At 41.7% G+C, this 24,059-nt stretch overlaps 1 protein-coding gene across 3 annotated transcripts in view; it reads left to right on the plus strand.

Annotated features, from left to right (window-relative positions):
* Positions 1 to 24,059, plus strand: part of BICRAL (BICRA like chromatin remodeling complex associated protein) — an 83,485-nt gene that overhangs the window by 54,029 nt on the left and 5,397 nt on the right. For all 3 annotated transcript variants that reach the window (XM_055330463.1, XM_055330464.1, XM_055330465.1), the window contains 6 exons: positions 13,923 to 14,028; positions 14,865 to 14,965; positions 16,912 to 16,973; positions 17,923 to 18,068; positions 19,362 to 19,456; positions 21,092 to 21,194. In XM_055330463.1, the coding sequence (XP_055186438.1) occupies positions 13,923 to 14,028; positions 14,865 to 14,965; positions 16,912 to 16,973; positions 17,923 to 18,068; positions 19,362 to 19,456; positions 21,092 to 21,194 (613 nt within the window). The remainder of the gene's footprint in view (positions 1 to 13,922; positions 14,029 to 14,864; positions 14,966 to 16,911; positions 16,974 to 17,922; positions 18,069 to 19,361; positions 19,457 to 21,091; positions 21,195 to 24,059) is intronic.

Genomic DNA, 24,059 nt, shown 5'->3' on the forward strand with positions numbered 1-24,059 from the left:
TTACTTTTAAAAATATAAAATCTTGGAGCATTAGGTAGCTCAGATGGTTAAGCTCCAACTCAATCTGTTTAGGTCTTAATCTCAGGGTTGTGAATTCAAGCCCCACTTTGGGCTCCACAAAGGGCATGGAGCCTACTTTAAAAAAATAAATAAAACAAAATCTTTTTATATAAAAGTTAAATAAATAAATAAAATGTTTTAAAAAAAGAACTTGGTCAGTTGAGCCTTCAACTCTTGTTTTTGGCTCGGGTAGTGACCTCAGGGTCATGAGATTGAGCCCTGTGCTGGGTTCTGCATTCAGTGTACAGTCTGCTTGAGATTTTCTCTTCCTCTCCCTGCCCCTCCTGCTTGTACTCTCTCTCTAAAATAAATAAATAAATCTTTAAAAAACAACAAAGAAACAAACCTAAAGATTTGGGGCATGGCTTACAAAATTATTTTAAGTATATGTTTAAATTTGAAATATTTAAAATGTGCTTTTAAATGTATAATAAAGAAGGGTGCTTGGCTGGCTCAGTCAGTAGAGCATACACTCTTGATCTCAGGGTCATGGTTTCAATCATAGAGCTTACTTAAAAAATAAATGTAGGGGCAGCCCCAGTGGCGCAGCGGTTTAGTGCCACCTGCAGCCCGGGGCGTGATCCTGGAGACCCTGGATCAAGTCCCACATCAGGCTCTCTGCATGGAGCCTGCTTCTCCCTCTGCCTGCGTCTCTGCCTCTCTCTCTCCCTGTGTGTCTCTATGAATAAATAAATTTAAAAAAAAAAGAATAAATAAATAAAATCTTAAAAAAATAAAAATTAAAAAAAAAATAAATGTAGGGGGTTCCACCTGGGTGGTTGAGCGTCTGCCTTTGGCTTAGGTCGTGATCCCGGGGTCTTGGGATTGAGTCCCGATCAGGCTCCTTGCGGGAAGCCTACTTCTCTCTCTTTCTCTCTCTATGTCTCTGCCTCTCTCTCTGTGTCTCTCATGAATAAACAAATAAAATATTGAATGAATGAATGAATGAATGAATGTATTTATGTAAGTAGGGGTGCCTGGGTAGTTTAGTCAACTGACTCTTGTCTCAGTTCAGGTCTTGATCTTGGTCTAGAGTTCAAGCCCTGCATTTTGGAGCTTATATATTAAAAAATGTATTTTTATTTTTTTAATATTTTATTTATTTACTCACAGACACACAGAAAGAGAGAGAGGCAGAGATACAGACAGAGGGAGAAGCCCGCTCCATGCAGGGAGCCCGACGCGGGACTCGATCCCGGGTCTCCAGGATCACACCCCAGGCTGCAGGCGGCGCCAAACCGCTGCGCCACCAAGGCTGCCCTAAAAAATGTATTTTTAATAAATAATTTGTTTTCACTTTTAGAAAAATAATGAGAGGAGACAGTATGTTGAATTAAAAACAGAAAACCTTCTTGCTTACAAAACATCCAGAAATTTCATTAGAAAGAAATGCAATATAACATTAACACCAGTTTTCTGGATAGTAGAATTACATATTATTTTCTTCTAGTTTTAAAAACTTGCCCCACATAAAAGACATGATACCTTGACAGCATTTATCAAAATATACTTATGTATTTTTTAAAAAATAAGTAAAACATGCATTTGGTAAAAACTTAAAACAGGGTGCACTTGGGTAGTTCAGTTGGTTGGGTATCTGCCTTCAGCTTGGGTCATGATCTCAGGGTCCTGAGATCAAGCCCCTCATCAGGCTCCCTGTTAGCGGGGAGCCTGCTTCTCCCTCTTACTCTCTGTCTTCTCTCTCTCAAAAAAATAAATAAAATCTTAAAAAAAAAAAAAAAAAGTTAAAACAGTTCCAAAGTTGTTTAGAGTGAAAAGTAAGTCTTCCTGCCAGTCCCCTTGTTTCCCTCCCAGAGGATGCCATCATTTCTAGATTATTTATAGTCTTCCAGAGATGCCCTCTGCATATACAGTAACAAATATCACATAGAGCTTCTTTCCTCTACAATACATCATGGATATTTTTACTGAATTATGTAAATTGAGGGTCATTTTATGTCAGTATGTATTAATCTGCTTTATGTTTGTTATAATTAATTATATATAATTAGCTACAGCATGATCTCTTATTTTCTGTATATAAAATAAGTAATGACTTGATTAAGAAAAAAATCTCTGACTCCCAAAAGTTTCAATATCCAAAGTTAGTAAGAAGCCTCCACTGGCAGCTTGAAAGTAATTTTTTGTGACTTTTAATGCCAAAAAGTATTGGGAACTAGGTCAGTTGTATTATGTCAAGTGTGTTACTGCTGTAGGTTTTCTGGAACAATTAAGGTATCAAGTGTATTGGAATAAGGAGGATACAAAAAAAAAAAAAAAAAAAAGGAGGGCAGCCTTGGAGGCAGCATGAATTAGAAAAGTAACGTTGAGGGGAGGGACACCCAGGTTGGCTCAGTTGAGCATCTGACTTTGGCTCAGGTCATGATCTCAGGATTCTGGGATCGAGCCCCGCATTGGGCCCCCTGCTCAGCAGGGCGTCTGCTTCTCCCTGTCCCTCTGCCCCTTCACCTGCTCGTGCTCACTCTCTCATGCTCTTTCTTTCAACTAAATAAAGTATTTTTTCAGAAAAGTAATGTTGAGGTGTTATCTAACATTCAAACCCCCAGGACATCCAGAAACACTTAGAGTGACTCTATTTTACTTTATAATTTGTGTAAATTTTCTGCACAAATCACTTTATAGAATGTTGTAATAAACAAAAACACCATTACAGGGACGTTCCATGTTTGTCTATTTGGAGAAATTCAACCCCGCGAGTTTTAATCCTATAGAGGGTTAATTCTAGAGAGGAATAAGTTTCTAAATATAAATTTTGGGGATCCCTGGGTGGCGCAGCGGTTTGGCGCCTGCCTTTGGCCCGGGGCACGATCCTGGAGACCCAGGATCGAGTCCCACGTCGGGCTCCCGGTGCATGGAGCCTGCTTCTCCCTCTGCCTGTGTGTGTGTGTGTGTGTGTGTGTGTGTGTGTGTGTGTGACTATCATAAATAAATAAAAATTTAAAAAAATAAAAATAAATATAAATTTTGGTTTTGGTATGGAAAATACAGTTTATTTGGTTCAAAATTCAAAAGGTATATATATCATAGGGAAAGGTATATATTATAGTGAAAATTTTCCTCCTTCCATCCCCCAGCCACCCAGTTCCAAAATAACCAATTTCTTATAGAGTAATGTAAGTCCCCACCCCACCTTTTGTATTGTGAAAACTTCCCAAACCCACAGAAAAATTGGAAGAGTACAGTGAACCCATTCACCTAGATTACTCATCTGTTGTTTGTTTTGCAACATTTGCTTTATCTGTGTCTGTTTCTCTCCCTCCCTCTCTCTCTCTCTGTCTCTCTACACACACACACACACACTTCTCTCTGAACCATCTTGAGAGTAAGTTACAAATGTTATGACCTCTTAGCCCTAAATACGACAACCAGAGGTAAGGGCTATGGAAAAAAGGAACACTATACAATTAGAATAGGATAGAAAACTGTAATCAAATACAAAGTTTGGGAAGACTTCCCAGAGGAAGTGACCTCGGACCAGAAATCTAAAGAGTGAACTAAATGGGTTCACCAGCTATCTCATAAGAACAAGGACCTTCTTCAATACAACAACAATATCACTATCACACTCAATAAAGTAAATATTAATACAGTAAAATTGTATCACATTTCTTCAGTTGACCCAATAATGTGCTTTACAATGTTTCACTCCGAAATTCAATCAAAAGAACACTGATCTAATCTATTGTCACACCTCCAGTCTTCAGCAACCCAGATCGTTTGTCTTACAGAGAAGCCTCAGTGTGTTGTCTGAGTGTTGTGTCCTCATGATCAGGGGCAAGCTAAACAGTTGTGGCAAGACGCAAAATGTTGGCTGGGCCTCTTATTGGTGATTCTGGGTGTGATCACTTGGTTAAGGTGGCTTCTGCCCAGTTTCTCCTCCAGGCACTAGAAGTACCTTATTCCCTTTGTAAAGCAGAAATGGTCTCGAGGATTGTGCTTTGGGACCATGTGACTGTCCTGTTTCCTCATCTCTTACCTGATGATATGAGACTCCATCAGTGAGCCTCACTGAACGCTACATTGGTGGTTGCAAAATGATGATTTTCTAACTGTATTCTCCTATCTAGAATTTTTGGTTGTGACTTTTCCATAACGAAGAACTTTTTCTTCTTTCTCTCTCTCTCTGTCTCTCTCTCTCTCTCGTAATGCTATGAACTCATAGTTTAAGGGCTTTTTTGCGATTTTTTTTTGCATTCATTTTTAAACGTTTTATTATGGGGAATTTTAAACATAAACAGAAGTAAAGAAAATAGTGCAGTGAGTCCCCATGCACAGTCAGCTTCAGTGCTTACTGACTCATGGCTGTGCTTGTTCCATCCATCCCCAGCTAACTCTCCCTCTCCCACTGCCTAATATAATTTTGAGGCTAAGCCAGACGTGTAAGTTCATCTGTGATATTTTAGTGCCTGTCTCTAAAAGATCGTGTATTCTTTTTGCAATTAATGTTGTAATCAACTGCTTCCATTATTCTTTTTGATGCCAGAAATGTCCCAAATGTTGTTAGTGGAGGCCTGCTGAAGCTGGCTTCTACACCTTTGACATGGCCCCATCTACCTTGAGCACTTTGTGGCCCAAGATACTGTGGGCATGTCTTCTGATTACCTTGCCTCAGACCTAAATTCAGCCATTTCTCCAGAGAGCCCTGTGAACTTAAATCCTTCAATGCAGAGAGTAATTTACAGGATTTAAACTTTCTTGTAAATAGATTAATATTCAAATTCAATTATTAAAGGAGGTGGTTTACAAGAGTTTAGCCTTGTAAAGAGAAGTATTTAAGTCCAAATATCCTTAGATCACTAGACGATTTAGTAGATCATTAATCCCTTGAGAGCAGCACCCACCATGCTTTCCATGTTGCCAGAGCTGGTCTCCAGCCCTTACCTGCCCCTCCCTACTTTCCCTTCCTCCCTCTAGCTCTGCCTGACAACCTTACTCTGGAGCCATTGGATTTTCAGACACCCAGACTCCAAAATCTAGTTGATGTTTTTTCCTCTCCTTCTATACTTTTTTTTTTAATTTTTATTTATTTATTCATGAGAGACCGAGAGAGAGAGAGAGGCAGAGACACAGGCAGAGGGAGAAGCAGGCTCCATTCAGGGAGCCCGATGTGGGACTCGATCCCAGATCTCCAGGATCAGGCTCTGGGCTGAAGGCGGCGCTAAACCGTGGAGCCACCCGGGCTGCCCTCCTTCTAGACTTTTAATAGGTTACTAAATCCTACACATTCATCTTTGAATGTCTCACACCTGTTCTTTCCAATAATAGTAAAAGTAATGATCATGTTATTAATAACTGGTACAGTGCCTGGGGCTCTCTATGTTATTACTAATCCTTACCTTGGGGCTACAAGTAGTTACTGTTTCCATTTCACAGTCAAGGAGATGGAGGTTCAGAGCATGGCCAAATTGCTCGGAAAGGCAGACTTTACCTGCTAGCTGGCTCTATTGTACCCTTTCCCATTTCTCTCCTTTTCTACATCCTTACCCTGAGCTAGACTTGAAGAGAGACTGCAACATAATGGGGAAAACAAGAGTTGGATTAGGAATCAGAGCTCTCAGGGATCCCTGGGTGGCTCAGTGGTTTAGCACCTGCCTTTGGCCCAGGGTGTGATCCTGGAGTCCCAGGATCGAGTCCCACATTGGGCTCCCTGCATGGAGCCTGCTTCTCCCTCTGCCTGTGTCTCTGCCTCTCTCTCTCTCTCTCTCTCTCTCTCTCTCTCTCTTTCTGTCTCTCATGAATGAATAAATAAAATCTAAAAAAGAAAGAAACAGAATCAGAGCTCTCTTGTAGGTCCTACTTTGCCAGGGACTGGTTTTATGATCCAAGTTTGTATTTTAAACTCTCTGAGCCCTAATTTTCTCTTCTCTAAAATGAGGAACCCTAGCTATCCGATTGAACCACCTGGGGAGCTTTTTAAAAATATGGGTGCCTGGGCCTCTCCTCCATAAATTCTGATTTAAATGACCTGGAGAAAGGACTCCAAGCATCAGCATTTTTCAAAAGCTCACCAAATGATTCTAAAGAGCAACCAGGATAGAGAAGCACTGGGCTAGATGATTTCCAGGGCCTATTCTGACTCAAACACATTGACAAATGTAGCAATTATCTGGGTGATTGATTTGCCTTCAGCCTCTTCCTAAAGGCAGATTTCCACCACATTAATCTTCCTAAAACATTTGCTTGATAACCTGAACCAAGTTATCTGAGACTCCCCATCGCCACAGGAGAAAGTACAAACCCCTGGCTGGCAGTTAAGCTTCTCTAGGTGGAACCCGTCCATTTTAGCCAGGCAGACCAGCTCCTCTACACCTCCCTGGCTAGGCCAGACTCATTGTGAGCCCAACGTCTTTACTGACAGGTTTACATTAAACTTTCTTTCCTAGCAGGTAGAAGTGCTTCCTTTCCTTCAGTGTGCCACCCAAAGGGCTCCACCCAAAGCCCCTAAAAGATTGAAGCCTTGGGGCCTCTGGGTGGCTCAATGGTTGAGCGTCTGCCTTTGGCTCAGGTCGTGATCCCAGGGTCCTGGGACTGAGTCCTGCATCCGACTCCCCACATGGAGCCTGCTTCTCCTGCTGCCTATGTCTCTGCCTCTCTGTGTGTCTCTCATGAATAAATAAAGAAAATCTTAAAAAAAAAAATGAATCCTTTTCCAGTCTCCCCAGATACTTTTTGTCCATAGAGACTCCTTACTAGGTACATAATCACTTCCTTCCTTCTTATCTTCCTTCCTTCCTTCCATCCTTCCTTCCTTCCTTCCTTCCTTCCTTCCTTCCTTCCTACCTTCCTTCCTTCAACAGTACTTCAGTACCTACAAGCCCTGGGCCAAGTCCCAGGGATACAACAGTCTATTGCATGGCAAGAGGCAGACAGAGAAACTGACAGCCACAGGGCACTGTTTCAGATGCTCTGGTAGAAGTAATGTAGAATGCCAGACTCAGAAAAGAAGCTTCTGACCCAGATGGGATGGTTGGGGAAGGTTTCCTTGAGACAGTGGTTTCTTTTTCTTTTTGTTTTTAAGATTTTATTTATTTATTCATGAGAAACACAGAGGCAGAGACATAGGCAGAGGGAGAAGCAGGCTCCTCGTGGAGAGCCCGACACAGGACTCAATCCTGGGACCCTTGGATCACACATCCTGAGCCGAAGGCAGACGCTCAACCACTGAGCCATCCAGGCATCCCAAGACAGTGGTTTCTGACTGAGACCTACTAAAGGAAGGAAGAGTTACCCAAGTAGCAAGGGCCTGAGTGAAGAATTTTCCAGCAGTAGGAACGGCAGTGCAAAGTTTGGCAAGAGAAGAGACTGTGATACTAAGGGGACAGGAAAACAAGTTCAGGTGAGGTGCAGAAGATTTCGGTGGGAAAGATGAGCAAGGATCAGATCATATAGGATCTTGTATGTCATGTTAAGGAGCCAGTGTCATAATCTAAGCATGGAATGCTGAAGCCCTACACCAGCCTGGTGGCACTAGAGATTATGAGAATGGAATGGATTTGAGACAACTAGGTTAAATAGAACTTTTGACTGATTGGCTGTAGTGGAGAAATAAGGATGATACATAGACTCTTGACTGTGATACCAGGTTCACTGAGATAGAGAACATGAGAAGAAATTGTGGTTGGAAGGGCAATCATGAGTTTAGTTTAGGATATGTTTGTCAAGTCTAACAACTCATAGGACAACCACACAGTATGATAAACAGCTATATTCACCGAAACATAGGACCAAAATGTGGACTCAAATGGTGTCTGACCAGCATATATAAATGGTAACTGAAGTGGTAGAAATGGATGGGAAATGGAGCGGGGGCAGGACCCCTGGGTGTCTCAGTGGTTGAACATCTGCCTTCAGCTCGGCATGATCCTGGAGTCTCATGATCAAGTCCCACATCGGGCTCCCTGCATGGAGCCTGCTTCTCCCTCTGCCTATGTCTCTGCCTCTCTTTCTGTGTGTCTCTCATGAATAAATAGATAAAATCTTTTTTTAAAAAAGGTAGCCAGAAAACCCCTAAGTACCTCAATATTTAGGGAATGGACATAGAAATAAGAGTCCACAAGTGAGACTCAGAAGGTTCCAGAGAGGAACCGATGGGGTTCAGATTTTGGAAGCTAAGAAAAGAAATGTTACAGGCAGGGGGGCAGAGGTTGGCAGAGTGAAGTGTCACTGAGAAGTCAGTGGAAGTAAGGATCTGGATGCTTCTGACAGATTTAGCAACAAAGAGGCAGCTGTAGACCTTGGTAAGACTTGTTTTCCTGGAGTGTTAGGTGTAGAAGCCAGACTGAAGTGTAGACCAAGGCGGGAATGGAAGGCATGGTAATGAGTACAAACAACATTCAGAAAAAGAGAGGTAATTCATAGCCACAGGATTTTGGTTTTGTTTTTTTGGTTTTTTGTTTTGTTTTGTTTTAAAATATTTTATTTATTTATTCACGAGAAACACAGAGAGAGGAGAGGCAGAGACACAGGCAGAGGGAGAAGCAGCCCCCCCAACAGGGAGCCCTATGCAGGACCCAACCCCAGGGCCTCAAGGATCATGCCCCAAGCCAAAGGCAAATGCTCTACCTCTGAGCCACCCAGGTGTCCTGGATTTTGTTTTTTTAAAAACATGGGAAAGTCTTGCACTTTTTTCAAAACTGATGAGAAGGAGATGGACATGAATTCCAGAGCACTGGTGGGATTCTCTATAGAAGAGAGGAGGGATGCCTCTGCCATTGTAGTGAGAAAAGCAAGGAAAGATCGAATGGGGATGTGGGTAAGGTTATACCCATGGTGGTAGAGAGTTTGAATGAGTTCTTACCTGGCTTACAGATTCGAAGATAATGAAATAGCATTGAGTAGAATGCTGTTCTGGGCAAAGGAGCTGACCAGGGAAAAGAAAGGATTGCTGGACGGACATGCAGGCCCTGTTGAGGTCGGAGACCAGAATTACAGTGCACTGATCAGTTGTGTGGGGGTGGGTCTGGGTGTTTTCTGAATGGCGAGCTTTCAGAGGGCAGACACTGTGTTGGTATCCTTCAGCTGCTTTCTCTGTAATTACCACAGTGCTGTGTACACAGTTGACACCCAGATGCCTCAGTCAAGGTGCTTTGTGTTGCAACCCTCACCCTAACACATTTAGCAAAAAGGGAGAATGTCTAGGAAGTATAGTGTAGCTCCTCATAAGGCCAGAAATCAAGTTCTTTGCTGTTCTCTTGGCCTAGTCAAGATAGTGCGACCTTCTGTCTGTCTTAACTGTTCTTTCTCACTCTTCTCCACCAAAACAGCCACCCTAGTCCAGCTTTACATTATTATCCAAGCACTTAACAGAAACTAGCAAATGCAGTGGTTTCCAAAACTTGGTAATGCATTCGAATCAATTGGAGAGCTTTTTAAAGTTGTAAATTCCTAAGTCCCACATCAGATTTCTGAATCTTGTGGATAGAACCCAGAAACTTGGGATCCCTGGGTGGCGCAGCGGTTTGGCGCCTGCCTTTGGCCCAGGGCGCGATCCTGGAGACCCGGGATCGAATCCCACGTCGGGCTCCCGGTGCATGGAGCCTGCTTCTCCCTCTGCCTGTGTCTCTGCCTCTCCCTCTCTCTCTGTGACTATCATAAAAAAAAAAAAAAAAAAAAAAAAAAGAACCCAGAAACTTTGTATTTCAGAAGCTCCCTAGGTGATCTTGATGCGACTAGTTTATACCTGCATTTGAGAAACACTGCCCTTGGGTATCCACTCCCCACCACCACTCTAAATTCCCAGGCGAGGGATGCCTGGGTGGCTCAGTGGTTGAGCATCTGTATCTGCCTTTGGCCCAGGGCGTGATCCTGGGGTTCTGGGATTGAGTCCTGCATCTGGCTTCCTGCATAGAGCCTGCTTCTCCCTCTGCCTATGTCTCTGCCTCTCTCTCTGTCTGTGTCTCTCATGAATATATAAATAAAATCTTTAAACAATAAAATAAAATAAATTCCCAAAAAATAAAATAAAATAAATTCCCAAGAGAGCCTAAATGACCCAGGAGAGTCTGAATGATGGTGTAGTAAGCCATGGCCAGAAGGGACATGAGGAAGTAGCCATACAGGGCCTCCGCTGCTCTATACTAGGCCTTTGTTCAAATTAAGAAAAAGTGCCCCTCTAGATAGATAAACTGCTACACTGGCAGGCTTGGCACTTTTGATTGATTGATTGATTGATTGATTGATTGGGGGGATAAGCGGCAGAGGGAGAAGGAGAGAGACAATCTCCAGCAGACTCCCTGCTGAGCGTGAAGCCAGGTGTAGTGATCCTGTGGTCATGACCTGAGGCAAAATCAAGAGTCGGACACTTAACCGACTGAGCCCCCCAGGTGCCCCAGGCTTGGCAGTTTCAGATGGAAGAAAAAGTGCTCCTTCCCTTCCTGAAGTTTAGCTCTCTGTGGCTCTGGCAGGTCACACACATTTGTGTGTTCTCCATCCTTGCAGCCCATTTCTGTGGCAGTGAGGCAGTTCCCAGAGTAGAGTGTGGCTGGGCAGACCCCAGACATTCAGTAAACTCCTGTTGTTGGATGTCATCTTGCTGGGCTGGAATTTGTTTCTTTCAAAGAGTATCACAGTGGGGAATTGACGTATTAAATATTTTGATTTGTTGGGGTTTTTCTATATTTTTACATGTAAAAATATAGAATCCATAGGATCTAAAAAATTAAGATGTATATTGATATTAGCAGAGTTCTTTGAGCCAAGTTCTCAATAAAATATCCTTAAATAGTCTATTTGTGAAGAAAAATATATATATGCATATGTATATACATATATATGTGTGTGTATATATATATATATTTTTTTTTTTTAAGAAAATATATTCAAAGACCAAGTCTCCTCTAAGAGTTCAGGAAAAAACAGTAGAATGGTAAATTTTATTTCTGGGAAAGATTGTCAGCTGTGAGCAACCTGAAGTTTTGGGGAATGGGAGAAAGTTGATGGTTCCTGAAGGGGGCAGTGGTTGGACTGGGAGGGAGGGACAGACCCCATGACTCCCGCTGCAGTGGAATTCATTCACTCAATTTATTTAACAACTATTTGCTGTGTGCTCACTGTGGTGCCAGCCCTGTTCTGGTGCTGGGAATAGAGCAGTGAACCAGACGGAGAAAAGCCCCATCCTGAAGGTAAGTGGACTGGGAGCAACCAGTGAAGTTCTGGAGACAGAGCAGTCCCCAAGGCACTGGAGCTTTCCAAACATACAGAGCAGCTACATTGAGGTTATTCTACTGCAGGGGCCAGGACAGGTTCCCCTGTGGATTCTAATTCTTCCTTGCCACCTGCCCCAGCCCCTGCAGTTGCCCCACAGTGTAACAAGTGGAGTGACTATTTTCCCAAAATGCACAGATGCCAATGCTTAGACTCACACAGGTGTGCAAGGGAACCATAAAACGCTCTAAAATGCGCTCAGATGAGAGGTGTCCCTTTCAGAGAATAGTCTTGTTTTTAGACACAACAGTACTTCATGCCCTCAAGTTGATGGTGAATTCTCAGGTTTTAACCTAGGATTGTTCTAGGTTTTTTCCCTTTTACTCTTCTGTATTGTGAAAGAGAACACATTAGAAAAGAAAAGAAAGAAAAAGAAAGAAAGAAAGAAAGAAAGAAAGAAAGAAAGAAAGAAAGAAAGAAAAGAAAGAAAGAAAGAAAGAAAGAAAGAAAGAAAGAAAGAAAGAAAGAAAGAAAGAAAGAAAGAAAAAAGGAAAAAAGAAAGAAAACACTAATGTACAGTTAGCAAAGAATTCTAAAGCAAATTCCCATCCATACGAGGACTCAAGAAACAAAATATTTTCAGGAGTCCCAGAAACTAGCCTCCTCCATTATGCCTTCCCAGCCTCAGCCTTTCTTTCTCCTGACTTTTGTAGTGATTTCTTCCTTGCTTTTCTTTTAGTTTTACTACTTACAAATGCAGGGATTTTGTTTCATTCATCTGTTTATTAGCTATAAATCACTTTAGGTTATGTCTGGTCAATAAGGTAGAAGATCAGGCTGGATAATGCCATTTTTTTAAAAGTATGCTTTAAAGCAGTAAGGATGATATTCCTCTGTTTCATGTGAACTAGGTACATTTGAAAAAATCCCCAACTGTTGTGTACTAACAGCACCGCCATAAGGACTATGGTCGTTTGAACATTTTCACTCTTGTTCATCTATTCTTTTGTTCATCTGGTTAGTTCAGAGTCCCTCCTAGTGGATAGCCTTGCCCTATTAAACCACATTTTTCCCAACTTTTATCTGTTTTGTTTTTTTTCCGAGGTGGCCCTTTGTGTCCCTCCCCTGGAAATATTTGTGAGGAAGGCCTTGCTCACTGTTCACCACAGGCCTCTCCACAATCCCAGTGCCCTCCTTGTGGACAGCTTCCTACAGTAGGAGAGGAGTTCCCTTCTGGCAGAAATGCTGCGTGCGAACACTGGAGAATTTTCCCCTAGTGCTTTTGTTACTAAGAATGTATTACCTGTCTGCCTAGAATGGTGTAGGTCTGATCTTCCCTGCTAATGGGAGGATGAGCAAGGTGACCATTTCCAACTTTGTAATGACCTCCTCCAGTCTTTCTTGGGTAGTGTCAAATCCTTCTCCATTTTTGTATTAGAAAAGAGAAACCGGACGCCTGAGTGGCACAGTTAAGCGCCTGCCGTCAGCACGGGGTGTGATCCTGGGGACCCAGGATTGAGTCCTACATCAGGTTCCCTGCGTGGAGCCTGCTTTTCCCTCTGCCTGTGTCTCTGCCTCTCTCTCTCTCTCTCTCTCTCTCTCTCTCATAAACAAATAAATAAAATCTTTAAAAATCAATCAACCAATCCATCCACTGATGGTATACAAAATATAAAACTGGAGGAAAAACTCTGAAACCTTGCTACACTGTGAAGTAGTAATGACCTAGATGGTTAAAAATTGAGAGTAATTTAAAAGCCCTTATCATCTTACTTTAAATGAATGGTAGAGAGAACAGATTTTTTTAAGCTAAAAGGAGCTTTGCCAGTCCTGAAACAACATCCAATCATCCTCCTCATTCATAGAAAAGAAGCACACACCCATTAGGACATCAGATTAATTTTTCTTTTTTTTTTTAAGTAACTTTTTTTAAGATTTTATTTATTTATTCATGAGAGACACAGAGACACAGGCAGAGGGAGAAGCAGGCTCCATGCGGGGAGCCCAATGTGAGACTCGATCCCAGGATCCCAGGACCACACCCCAGGCCAAAGGCAGACGCCCAACCACTGAGCCACCCAGGCGTCCCCAGATTAATTTTTCTAATAATATTTTCCTTGGGCTAATATTCAGTTGAATTTACATTTCCCAGTTACACCTGATGATGACATGATGTGAACAAGAGACATACCGGTGGCAGAGGTGACACATACTCTAGATCATGTACACAGCAGTGAGTGCTGACAGTAGGTTTGGCATTGGCACGTGGGCCCTGACCAAGTACTCAGAGTCCATGCAGACCCCACATAAGGATCTTACAGTCAGGGTCAGAATCCTTGCAAGTGTAATAGAAAATTACTGGGGAGAGAAACTGTTAGGGATAGAAACTGAGTTTCTGGTTCAGCCTTTGCATCTGAGCACCACTAACACAACAGTTCCAGGAGCAGGAAAGCAGTCTGGTCTCAATTTAGCATCTCTATGAATGGCATCCAGAAAATTCAGCATGCCCCTAGATTTCTTTAAAGGGTGTTCTCTGTGATTGTCCAAGTGTGATAAGAGAATAAAGTAAAACTCTTGCTTTGGAATCTACCGTGAAGGTGATGCCAGGTAGGCATAACAGGCTTGATTGGTGTTTTGAGTAATCTATTAAAGCTTTTAGCCATGAAATTAACTTTTCCTCTTGGCCATATTTTTCACAGGCTCAGAAAAAAGGTTTGAATCAGACTTCCCCCATTTCTGCTTCCAAGACCACAGATGGCCTGAGACAAGCACAGATCCCTGGCCTCCTGAACACCGCACTGCCAGGTCAGGAGCCTTTGTAGTAAGCTCCCCTCAGCTGTCCCCCATCCCCCCCAAACCCAGAGGATTTCTTCTGCTGTGCCTCATCCTGCATGCAACCTTTCCCATTCCACCTCATTCCCGCTCAGACCATGCATCTTTATCCTTTCCACCCAAATAATAGACCATGTTGTGTTTGTACCTTCACTGAGTATGCTACCAAGAAAGGAAAAAAAAAAAAAAAAGCACTTCTAGTTTAATTATGACACACTAAATTATGTGGAAAAAATGTGCTGCTTAGAAACAATAAAATCTAGTACCATATGGCACAGGTGACTTTGTAACTGTCCTCATGTTGCTTTATTTATGTTATCTTTGGAATCCCTCCAAGAGAAAAATATGTAGGCTATGGCTTCCATTTCTTCCAAAACATTGAATAGCTGCACTGCTCAATAAATACTAGAAAAGACAAAAGCAAGAACACTCCTAGTCAGCTGCCTATTTGGGCCTCCCTTCCTTAATTTGTGAGCATTTGAGAGTTTGGTAATACTCACAGATTACTGGTTGGAGGCCTATTCCTTGACCTTGGGTCATTTGAAACTGTAGCATTGACAGCTATTATTTATTACTATTTATGTATGTATTTGTTTCTATTTACTACCTAAATAGGCTTCACTAGTCCTGACCTCTGCCTCTAGAGCTTTTGTAGATAAATGTACTTCCTGCTCCCCTTCCTCAGAGCAAGCATCCATGATAAAGAAATCCCTTTCAGAATGGTCAGTAATCCATATACATTGGACTCTGTGGGTTAGATAAGGGGCTTGATTGACTGTTTCTGTTGTCTTATGTGTTCATTCTAATAGGGCAGGATTCTGGAAGCAAAGTTATGCCGGTGTCCTTAGGAACCACACAACCACAGCAGGAAAAAGTAGTTGGATCATCTCCTGGCCAGCCAGCTGTGCAGGTAGAAGACAGTTTGCATAGCTGCTTCTTAATGTCGAACATAATTGAGAGAAAATGTAGTTATGTCATCATCTTCAGCTTGGTAATTGCTGCCTGGCATTGTCTGCACACAAAAGCGTGCCCACAAGAGTGTGCTCACTAAAGACCTCCTGGCAGGCCAGGCTGTGCTTTGTTAATGTTTATGGGATTAAAGTGTCTTTTCTATTTCTCACATTACAACCTGTCATTTCCTCATGAATTAATAATATACTAGCAGCCAATAAATAGTAGGCACTCAAAAAATGTAATTTACTGTTAAATGATCACTCATTATTGTAGCCAAAGTTGATCTGTTCCTTCTTTTTAAAAAAAAAAAAAAAATTATTTGGGCAGCCCCAGTGGCGCAGCGGTTTAGCACCACCTGCAGCCCGGGGTGTGATCCTGGAGACTGGGGATCGAGTCCCACGTCGGGCTCCCAGCATGGAGCCTGCTTCTCCCTCTGCCTGTGTCTCTGCCTCTCTCTCTCTCTCTCTCTCTCTGATAAATAAATAAAATAATCTTTAAAAAATAAAAAATAAAAAATTTATTTGAGAGAGACAGCAAGACAGTGTACATATGCAAGTGGTCGGGAGGCAATGGGTGCACGGCAGAGAGTAAAAATCTCAAGCAGACTCCCCACTGAGCATAGAGCCCTACATGGGGCTCGGTCTCATGATCCTGACCTTAGTGAAAATCAAGACTTGACTGCTTAACTGACTGAGCCACTGTGGAACCCCTGGATCTGTTCCTCCTAGTTATTCTGAGAGCTTTCTTTCTTTCTTTCTTTCTTTCTTTCTTTCTTTCTTTCTTTCTTTCTTTCTTTCTTTCTCTTTCTTTCTTTCTTTCTTTCTTTTTTCTTAGATTGTATCTATTTGAGAGAGCAAGTGTAGGCAGGTTCAGGGGAGAGGGACAGAGGGACAAGCAGACTCCCTAACTCCTCATTGAGCACGGAGCCCAGCTCAGGGCTCCATTCCAAGACCCCAAGATCATGATCTGAGCTGAAGTCAGACACTCAACTCACTGAGCCCCTATACTGAGAGTTTTTTAATTTTCTGTTGTTGTAAACAGGAATGTTATGAAATAACCAGTCCCTGTGGTCTTCTAACCCAACCACTGATCTAAAGAAAGGAAAAAAATCTTGTTTTCAGCTTAGTGAGTCCTTAGTTTCTTCTCCATCAAACACTAATTAAAAGTTTAATGAAACTTGTTGGGACACCTGAGTGGCCCAGTAGGTTGAGTGTCTGCCTTCAGCTCAGGTCACGATTCTGGAGGCCTGGGATTGAGCCCCACGTTGGGCTCTCTGTCTGGCAGGAAGCGTGTTTCTCCCTCTGCTTCTGCCCCTCCCCACCTCTTGCATATTCTCTCTCAAATAAATAAAATATTTTAAAAAATGATATAAGAAGTGGTACTATGGTCACCTGGCTATCCCAGTCTGTAGAGCATGTGACTCTTGATCTCAGGGTCATTGGGTGCCCCACATTGGGTGTAGAGTTTAGCCCCACATTGGGTGTAGAGTTTACTTAAAGGGAAAAAAAAGAAAGAAATGCCCCACTAGATCACACACCTGGACTGTAACAGCAACTGAATTTTCAAAATGTTCATGGCATTGGTACCCACAAAATATATGTCTCCAAAAATCTAACAATACGTTTAGAGAGTTGGGGATTCAGGCTTTAAATACAAGTTAAGTCTTTTCAAGGAACTGATAATAGAGCTTCCTATAATCTTGACACAGTGTGACTTTGCTACATAAGTCCACATAAGGTGGACTTGCTTATTTTATTTTTTAGCAGGGCACATTCTATATCCTTCGAATATGCTCTTGATAAGGAGTTGAAAATATTCACAATATAGTGACTTTTATGTATAACTGTATTCTGCATATTTTTTCTACAAAAGCGAGTAAAAAGAGGTGTGTTTTGTCTTTAGGTGGATAGTCACTCAGGAGGACAAAAGCGGCCTGCTGCAAAACAACTAACTAAAGGAGCTTTGTGAGTGACCCTTGGAAATGACTCATTTTGAACATTTCTCTCAGTCCCTAACCTTCAATAAATACACAACAGAAGTCAGCTTATAATTATATATATATATATTTTTAAGTATATTTTGAAAATAATTTCCTACTGTTGGTTTCTTTTAGGACCTATAAATACAGTGACCCTTGAACAACATAGATTTGAACCATGTAGGTCTGCTAATATGTAGATTTTCTCCAGTAAATACAGCACAGTCCTGTAACTGTATTTCCTTTTCCTTAGGAGTTTCTTAATAACATCTTCTTTAGCTCACTCTTTCGTAAGAATACAATATATAATACATGTAATGTACAAAATATCTATTAGTCAACCATAGAATCAATAAGGCTTCTGGTCAACAGGAGACTCTTAGTAAGGTTTTGGAAAAGTCAAATTATTTATTGATATCTGACTATGGAGGGAGTCGGTGCCCCCACCCCCCTCATGTTGTTGAAGGGTCAGCTGTGTATCAAATAATAATTTAAGTGTACTGCTTGCTGTTTTGTTCTGAAGGAGAATAGTTCTGTCTGTTTAGCATACCACATACCCTTTGATTGGCCAAAGGGTCTCTGAGGAGAAGCATGGTTTGATAAACTCCTGTGTTTGGAACAGAAATACTAGCATAAGCTTAGCTGGCCAATGGTCAGACATTGCCAAGATCTGTGTGAGCAGCCCCCACATGAGCAGTTGGTGTGAACACTGTGTTTTTGAGGCCAGGGTCATAGTATGAGTCCCCTGTGGAGACAGTTAGACCAAACCCTACTCCCACTATGGTGTACAAAGTATAAAACTCAAGGAAAAACAGAAGTGCTACACTGTGAATAGTAGTATTCCTATAGGTCTTCTTATCTTTGCATGCAAATAACCATCACTGTTAGATTTCCTCCATGGGTCTCCACTGACATTGGCAATTTCTCTTTGAAAGCATCCTCCAGCAGTTACAGAGGGACCAAACCCATGCTGTGACACCCGATAAGAGTCAGTTCCGGTCACTAAGTGATGCGGTACAGAGGCTGCTCTCCTACCACGTGTGCCAGGGCGCCCTGCCCACGGAGGAAGACTTGAAGAAAGGTAAACAGGCTGTAACCCCAGAGTACCACTGTGACACCAGACACCATCTTATGGATGCCCCACAGAAGAGCAAGAGCCCCATGGCTCCCAGATAGTAGCCATACTAGTGTTTTAATCACACACCTAACTTGTTCCCAATTTACTCAATTTCCAGGTCCATGTTTAGGGTGGTGGCTTACTCTTCTCAATATTCGGTGAAGGGATACCCAAACATCAGTATTTTATTGACCCAATTTGGGGGCAGTGAATCCAAAGCATTATTTGGACCACTGGCTGCAGACTTGATGACTCTGAAGTCGCTACTATACCCAGTGATTTCTTATGTTTAAGCAGAATGCATACCCTTAGCTACTACCATCAGTTTTATGAATTAGATAGATACTTTAGCCCCCAAAAGCATTCTTCAAGTGCCAAAGTAAGTCTGGGGCATTGCTGGATCTCAAGAAACTGGCAAAAATGGTAAGGATGAGGACCCCTTCGTGCCAACCTGGGACTCCGCCCATTCTGATGCCAGTCCCCACTGCTGTGCAGCCTACTTCTGCCCTCCTTCCCACCACCATTTCCAAGCCTGGACTCCATCAGTTCCCCTCCATGGCTTTAACCCTCCTGTTGCTGCCACCCGTCTTACTTACCTGGCTGTGGTCTCCGATCTAAATGCAGATCAGTCCCGGTCAGTCCCCTGGGAGTTTCCCTGGGAGGTCCAGGGAATAGGGTCCAGATCCAGCATTACATAGGGATGTGAAGACTCAGAGTTAAAAAATGTGAAACCTTTGGAGACTGGCAGGCAAAGGACAGAGCCACAGCACCATGGCCTGCAAGATACCATGAATTAGTTTGTGTCCTTACATAAAACCGGTCTGCCCAGCCCTGGCTGTAGGACTTCATTGTTCAATTGTTTTCGTTATTCATACCATTGGAAGGGAGTGGAGGGTTCACCATCTAGACCATCTAGACTAGATCATTCTCTATTCATTAGTATTTATTCTATGTCTGTGCTATATGGCTTTCTTTTATAGGTGATGTTAAAATATTCTGGTTTTGGCCTCCTAAATAAAGTTAAAATAAGCTAGTATTGAGGTGAATTGCCCGATGACCTAACAGTGAACAGTGAGGGAAAGCAATGCAGAAGCTGTTTAAATGAGGAAAGCTATCTAACCTAAGAAGAGAAAACTGTCATAGGCAAGACATGTTTGAGTAATGGAAGACTAATGCATTTCGGTCCCGAGAAAGGAAAGACCTAGTGAGTGATTTGCACTCTCTTACCATTTTCTCTCTCTCTCTCTTTTTTTAAAGTCGACAGTGAATTTGAAACAGTTGCCACTCAGCTCCTAAAAAGGACCCAAGCTATGCTTAACAAATACAGATGCCTGCTTCTAGAAGATGCCATGGTAAAATTCATGCTACCAAGCATATTTGTTTTTTAAAACCCCACAGGTCACAGCTAGTAATTCAGAGAGGAAAACCTTCAGGGAACTCCATTTTTCCAACATAATTTCAAAGGCACAGACACTGAGGATTGTAGAAAACCTTACACCTGACTGGTACTACTGACACAGCATTTGCTACACTTTACATGAGCAATCACACCTAAGGAGTGCTCTGGTTTTCTTGGTTCTAAATGAGGAAACTAGGGCTTTGGTTAAGTAATTTGCCTAACATCCTACAGCTAATCAGTTTGCAGAGCAATTAACAGAGCTAGGGGACAGACCAGAACCATCTGAGACCTCCACCCCCTGTCCACACTCTGATGCTGTCAGCTGCCTCACCAGCCCAGAGATGCCGGGGAAATTGTTCAGAGTAACATCTGAAAAGACTGGGTGATAACAAATGTTAAAATTTGCTTTATCTTGTTTTTAAGTGAGTGATCATTAACAGTCCATAAAAATTCATGCATAATTTAAAAATATACAACTTGATAGTTTTTAGTATATTCATAAGGTTGTACAACCATCGACCACTGTCTAATTCCAGAACATTTTCATCACCCCAAATAGAAACTAAAATTAGTTTTAAAGCACCAGTTAATGAGAAAAGACACCTCAGGAAATGATAGACCAAATGTATTCTGAGATTTAAGAAACAATTCTGAAATCATATAGGCTTTCCTCTATAAGTTGGCCTCTTACAAGCAGTTTCCAGTTTAAGATCAACTTGAAATATACCTTGGGAGCTTAAATAAATTACATTATACACATATACCATACGGTGTAAATATGTATGTGTGTTTGTGTTTACTTATATATTGTTTATTTTTATATAGATGTATATATATTTATATATGTGTGTATGTATAGATATATACTCTCTTACTTGTATTCACTTAAAATTGTGCCTCTAAAGTCTGAAATAGTTGTTCTTATGTCAACAACCATTTCAGAAAAAAATGCTGAGATATCAAAAAGACTTAACTCTTATAGTTTTTGAGGAAAGGACCATTTATTTGGTCAAACTATATCTGTTATGAATTTCACGTTAAATAAGACTCACAAATATAATTTAAGATTCAATTATCTATAGCAAAAAATAATTTTAAGGAAAACCTTACTACACAATGAAAGCACAGTAGAATATGAAGAAAAATATCATCCTAATGAAAAGATTGCTAACATATTATTAAATAGCAGAGGGGGAAATAAAGATGAAAAACAATGTGTATAGTTACTACCATTTGCGTGCATACATAAACAGAGAGGAATGTCAGTGCCTGTGTGTGCATAAAATCACTCTGCAAGAGTGTATTAAACTGCTAGGTGCAGGTGCCTCCAGGGGAGGCTGAGGAAGCGAAGAAGGCAGGCTTACTTTTCACATCCTCTTTAGAAATCAATGTGAAAATCACCTTTTCCCCCAAAATACTACTTTAAAACACATCCCTACATGACAGGGATAAATGGGACTAAATGGGACATGATTAGAACCTAGACACCAAATCTTCATGTCTGGTTGCTTTGTTTGTTTCAAAGAAGCAGTGGGATATCTGTACTTGTTAAATGGCACCTGAAATGACCAGACTCTCTCATTTTCAGCGGATCAATCCCTCTGCTGAGATGGTGATGATCGATAGAATGTTCAACCAAGAAGAAAGAGCTTCTCTGTCCCGAGACAAGCGTCTGGCACTCGTAGACCCTGGTAAGAAACATCAGAGGAAAAGTAGAGGAGAGGTACTGCCGGGCTTCAGGGCCATGGGCCTTTGGGGAGTCTGGCTGCAAAAATTGAAGGTAAAAAATGAGTTCTGGGGAGGAAAAAAAAACAGAGCAAGAGCAGTGTATGACTACTCTGAGAAGGTCTATAGTCTAGAAAATCCAAACTGGAATTCGACATTCATTATGTCATTATTTTTCCCCATTATAAACGTAAAATTCTCATTCTTTCTCCAGTTTTTGAGAACTAAATTAAGTCAGAAGCCTTCCCAGAAGCATTTAAGCCTGAGCAGATTCCCGAGCTGTCTTACCACGTGCAAGGCTTTGTGAGGGTTCCTGCCCACAAGCTCATAATTGAGATGCTCCATTCAAGTACTTCTCTCACCCCATCAGTTCCCACTGACTGCATTGAAAGAGAGGAAGATATTCTCCTCTGGCCAAAGTTTTTCTAGTTGGACAAATTAAATTTATATGAGGGATATGAACAGGAAAAAAAGTTTTATTACACATGTGCAGAGGTCCAGTAATGAAGTTGAGACCCAAAGGATGACTGCGGCAGGCAGTTTTTATACTTTTCAGATAAAGAGACAATCAATCTATGAGGAATTGACAAGATAAAGAAGATGACTCTGGGAGCTTCAATTAGTAAGGAATTCTAAACAGAATTTGGGCTGGAGGAGTAAAGTAACGAAAAGTAACAAGGGTTGTTTATACGGCCTTCTGGGCCCTAACCTCCCTATTGCTGGTGATAGGAACATCTTTCTCCTTCCCTGGTACAGGGTGGGAGATTTATTCTACTCTCAGGGGGACAGAGGAGGGTCTAAGTGTCCTTGCACAGGCTGGTTTGAGAGTTTTTTTCAGGGTTGTTTGGTTTGGTTTGGTTTTGTGGTGGCTTGTTTTCTTTTTTTGTTTGTTTTGTTTTTATTTTTGCTTTTTGAGACAGAGAGAGAGAGAGAGAAAGCATGGGTGCACACAAGCTGGTGTGAGGGATAGGGCAGAGAAGAAAGAATCCTAAGCAGGTTCCACACTTAGTGCACCCCAACACACTCTGTCTTTTAAAAATGAATCCTCCTAGGATGCCTAGGTGGCTCGGTGGTTGAGCATCTGCCTTCAGCTCAAGTCATGATCCCAGGGTCTTGGGATCAAGTCCCACATCAGGCTCCCTGTGAGGATCCTGCTTCTCCCTCTGCCTATGTGTCTGCCACTCTGTGTGTCTCTCATGAATAAATAAGTAAAAAATCTTTTTAAAATAAATAAAATCTATAAATAAATAAATAAAAATGAATCCTCCTAGGATGCCTGGGTAGCTCAGATCCATCCCTCCATAGGACTCCCCACTCAGCAGGGAGTCTACTTCTCCCTCTCCCTCTGTCCCTCCCCCCTCATGCTCTCTCTCTCAAATAAATAAAATCTAGAAAAGAAAGAAAGAAAGAAAGAAAGAAAGAAAGAAAGAAAGAAAGAAAGAGAAGAAAGAAAGAAAGAAAGAAAGAAAGAAAGAAAGAAAGAAAGAAAGAAAGAAAGAGAAAGAAGAAAAGAAAGGAAGGAAGGAAGGAAGGAAGGAAGGAAGGAAGGAAGGAAGGAAGGAAGGAAGGAAATCCTCCTAGAGGCACCTGCATGGCTCAGTTTGTTAAGTGTCCAGCTCATGGCTTCGGCTCAGGTCATGAACTCAGGGTCATCATATCGAGTCCCCATTTGGGCTTCACGTTCAGCAGGGAGTCTGCTTGAAGATTCTCTCTCTGCCCCTCTCCCCACTTGTTCTCTCTCTCTTTCTATCTCTCTCAAATAAATAAATCTTTTAAAAATAAAACTAAATCTTCCTAATAAGAATCCTCCTTACTAAAAAAAAAAAAAAAAAAGAATCCTCCTTACTTTTTTCTGGTCTCTAAATTTTTTAAATTAAATAACATTATAACAATTTGTGGAGTATGAATTTTACCCATACTTGCAGCATCTTACAAAAGAAAAGGGATGTGCTTTTTTGTTTTGTTTTTTAAGATTTTATTTATTTATTTGAGAAAGAGAGAGCATGAGCAGGGGAGGGGCAGAGGGAGAAGCAGACTTCCTGCTGAGCAAGGAGCCAGATGTGGGACTTGATCCTGGGACTCTGAGATCATGACCTGAACTGAAGGCAGATGCTTAACCAACTGACCCACCCAAGCGCCAAAAAGAAAAGTTTTATTTCTCCTAGTTTTCTTCCAGTTCTGGTTCCCATTTACATACTTCATTTTTTTTAATATTTTATTTATTTATTCATGAGAGACACAGAGAGAGAGGCAGAGACATAAGCTGGCTCCTCACAAGGAGCCGGATGTGGGACTCGGTCCCCAGTCTCCAGGATCACACCCTGGGCTGAAGGCGGCGCTAAACCGCTGAGCCACCCAGGCTGCTCTTACATACCTCATTTGTGGATAGTTCTTTTTTTTTTTTTTAATTTTTATTTATTTATGATAGTCACACAGAGAGAGAGAGAGAGAGGCAGAGACACAGGCAGAGGGAGAAGCAGGCTCCATGCACCGGGAGCCCGACACGGGACTCGATCCCAGGTCTCCAGGATCGCGCCCTGGGCCAAAGGCAGGCGCCAAACCGCTGCGCCACCCGGGGATCCCTTTGTGGATAGTTCTAATCATATGCTAGATAAGATTTTGTTCCTCTAATTCTCTTCCATTTAATCATCTGAAGTTCTTAATCATTTGCTAGAGTCCTCAAAATAATATATAATCAATTTTTAATACATTAATTTGAGAATTTACCTAAACCATTCCCCTACTGTTGGGCTGTTATTTTCCAGTGGCTTTATTTCCATTCCCCTTTCCTGATTCTTAAATATCAAGATTCTGCCTCATGTTTGGTTTGG

This window comes from Nyctereutes procyonoides, unplaced genomic scaffold (assembly GCF_905146905.1).
Source record: "Nyctereutes procyonoides isolate TBG_1078 unplaced genomic scaffold, NYPRO_anot_genome, whole genome shotgun sequence".
Taxonomy (NCBI): domain Eukaryota; kingdom Metazoa; phylum Chordata; class Mammalia; order Carnivora; family Canidae; genus Nyctereutes; species Nyctereutes procyonoides.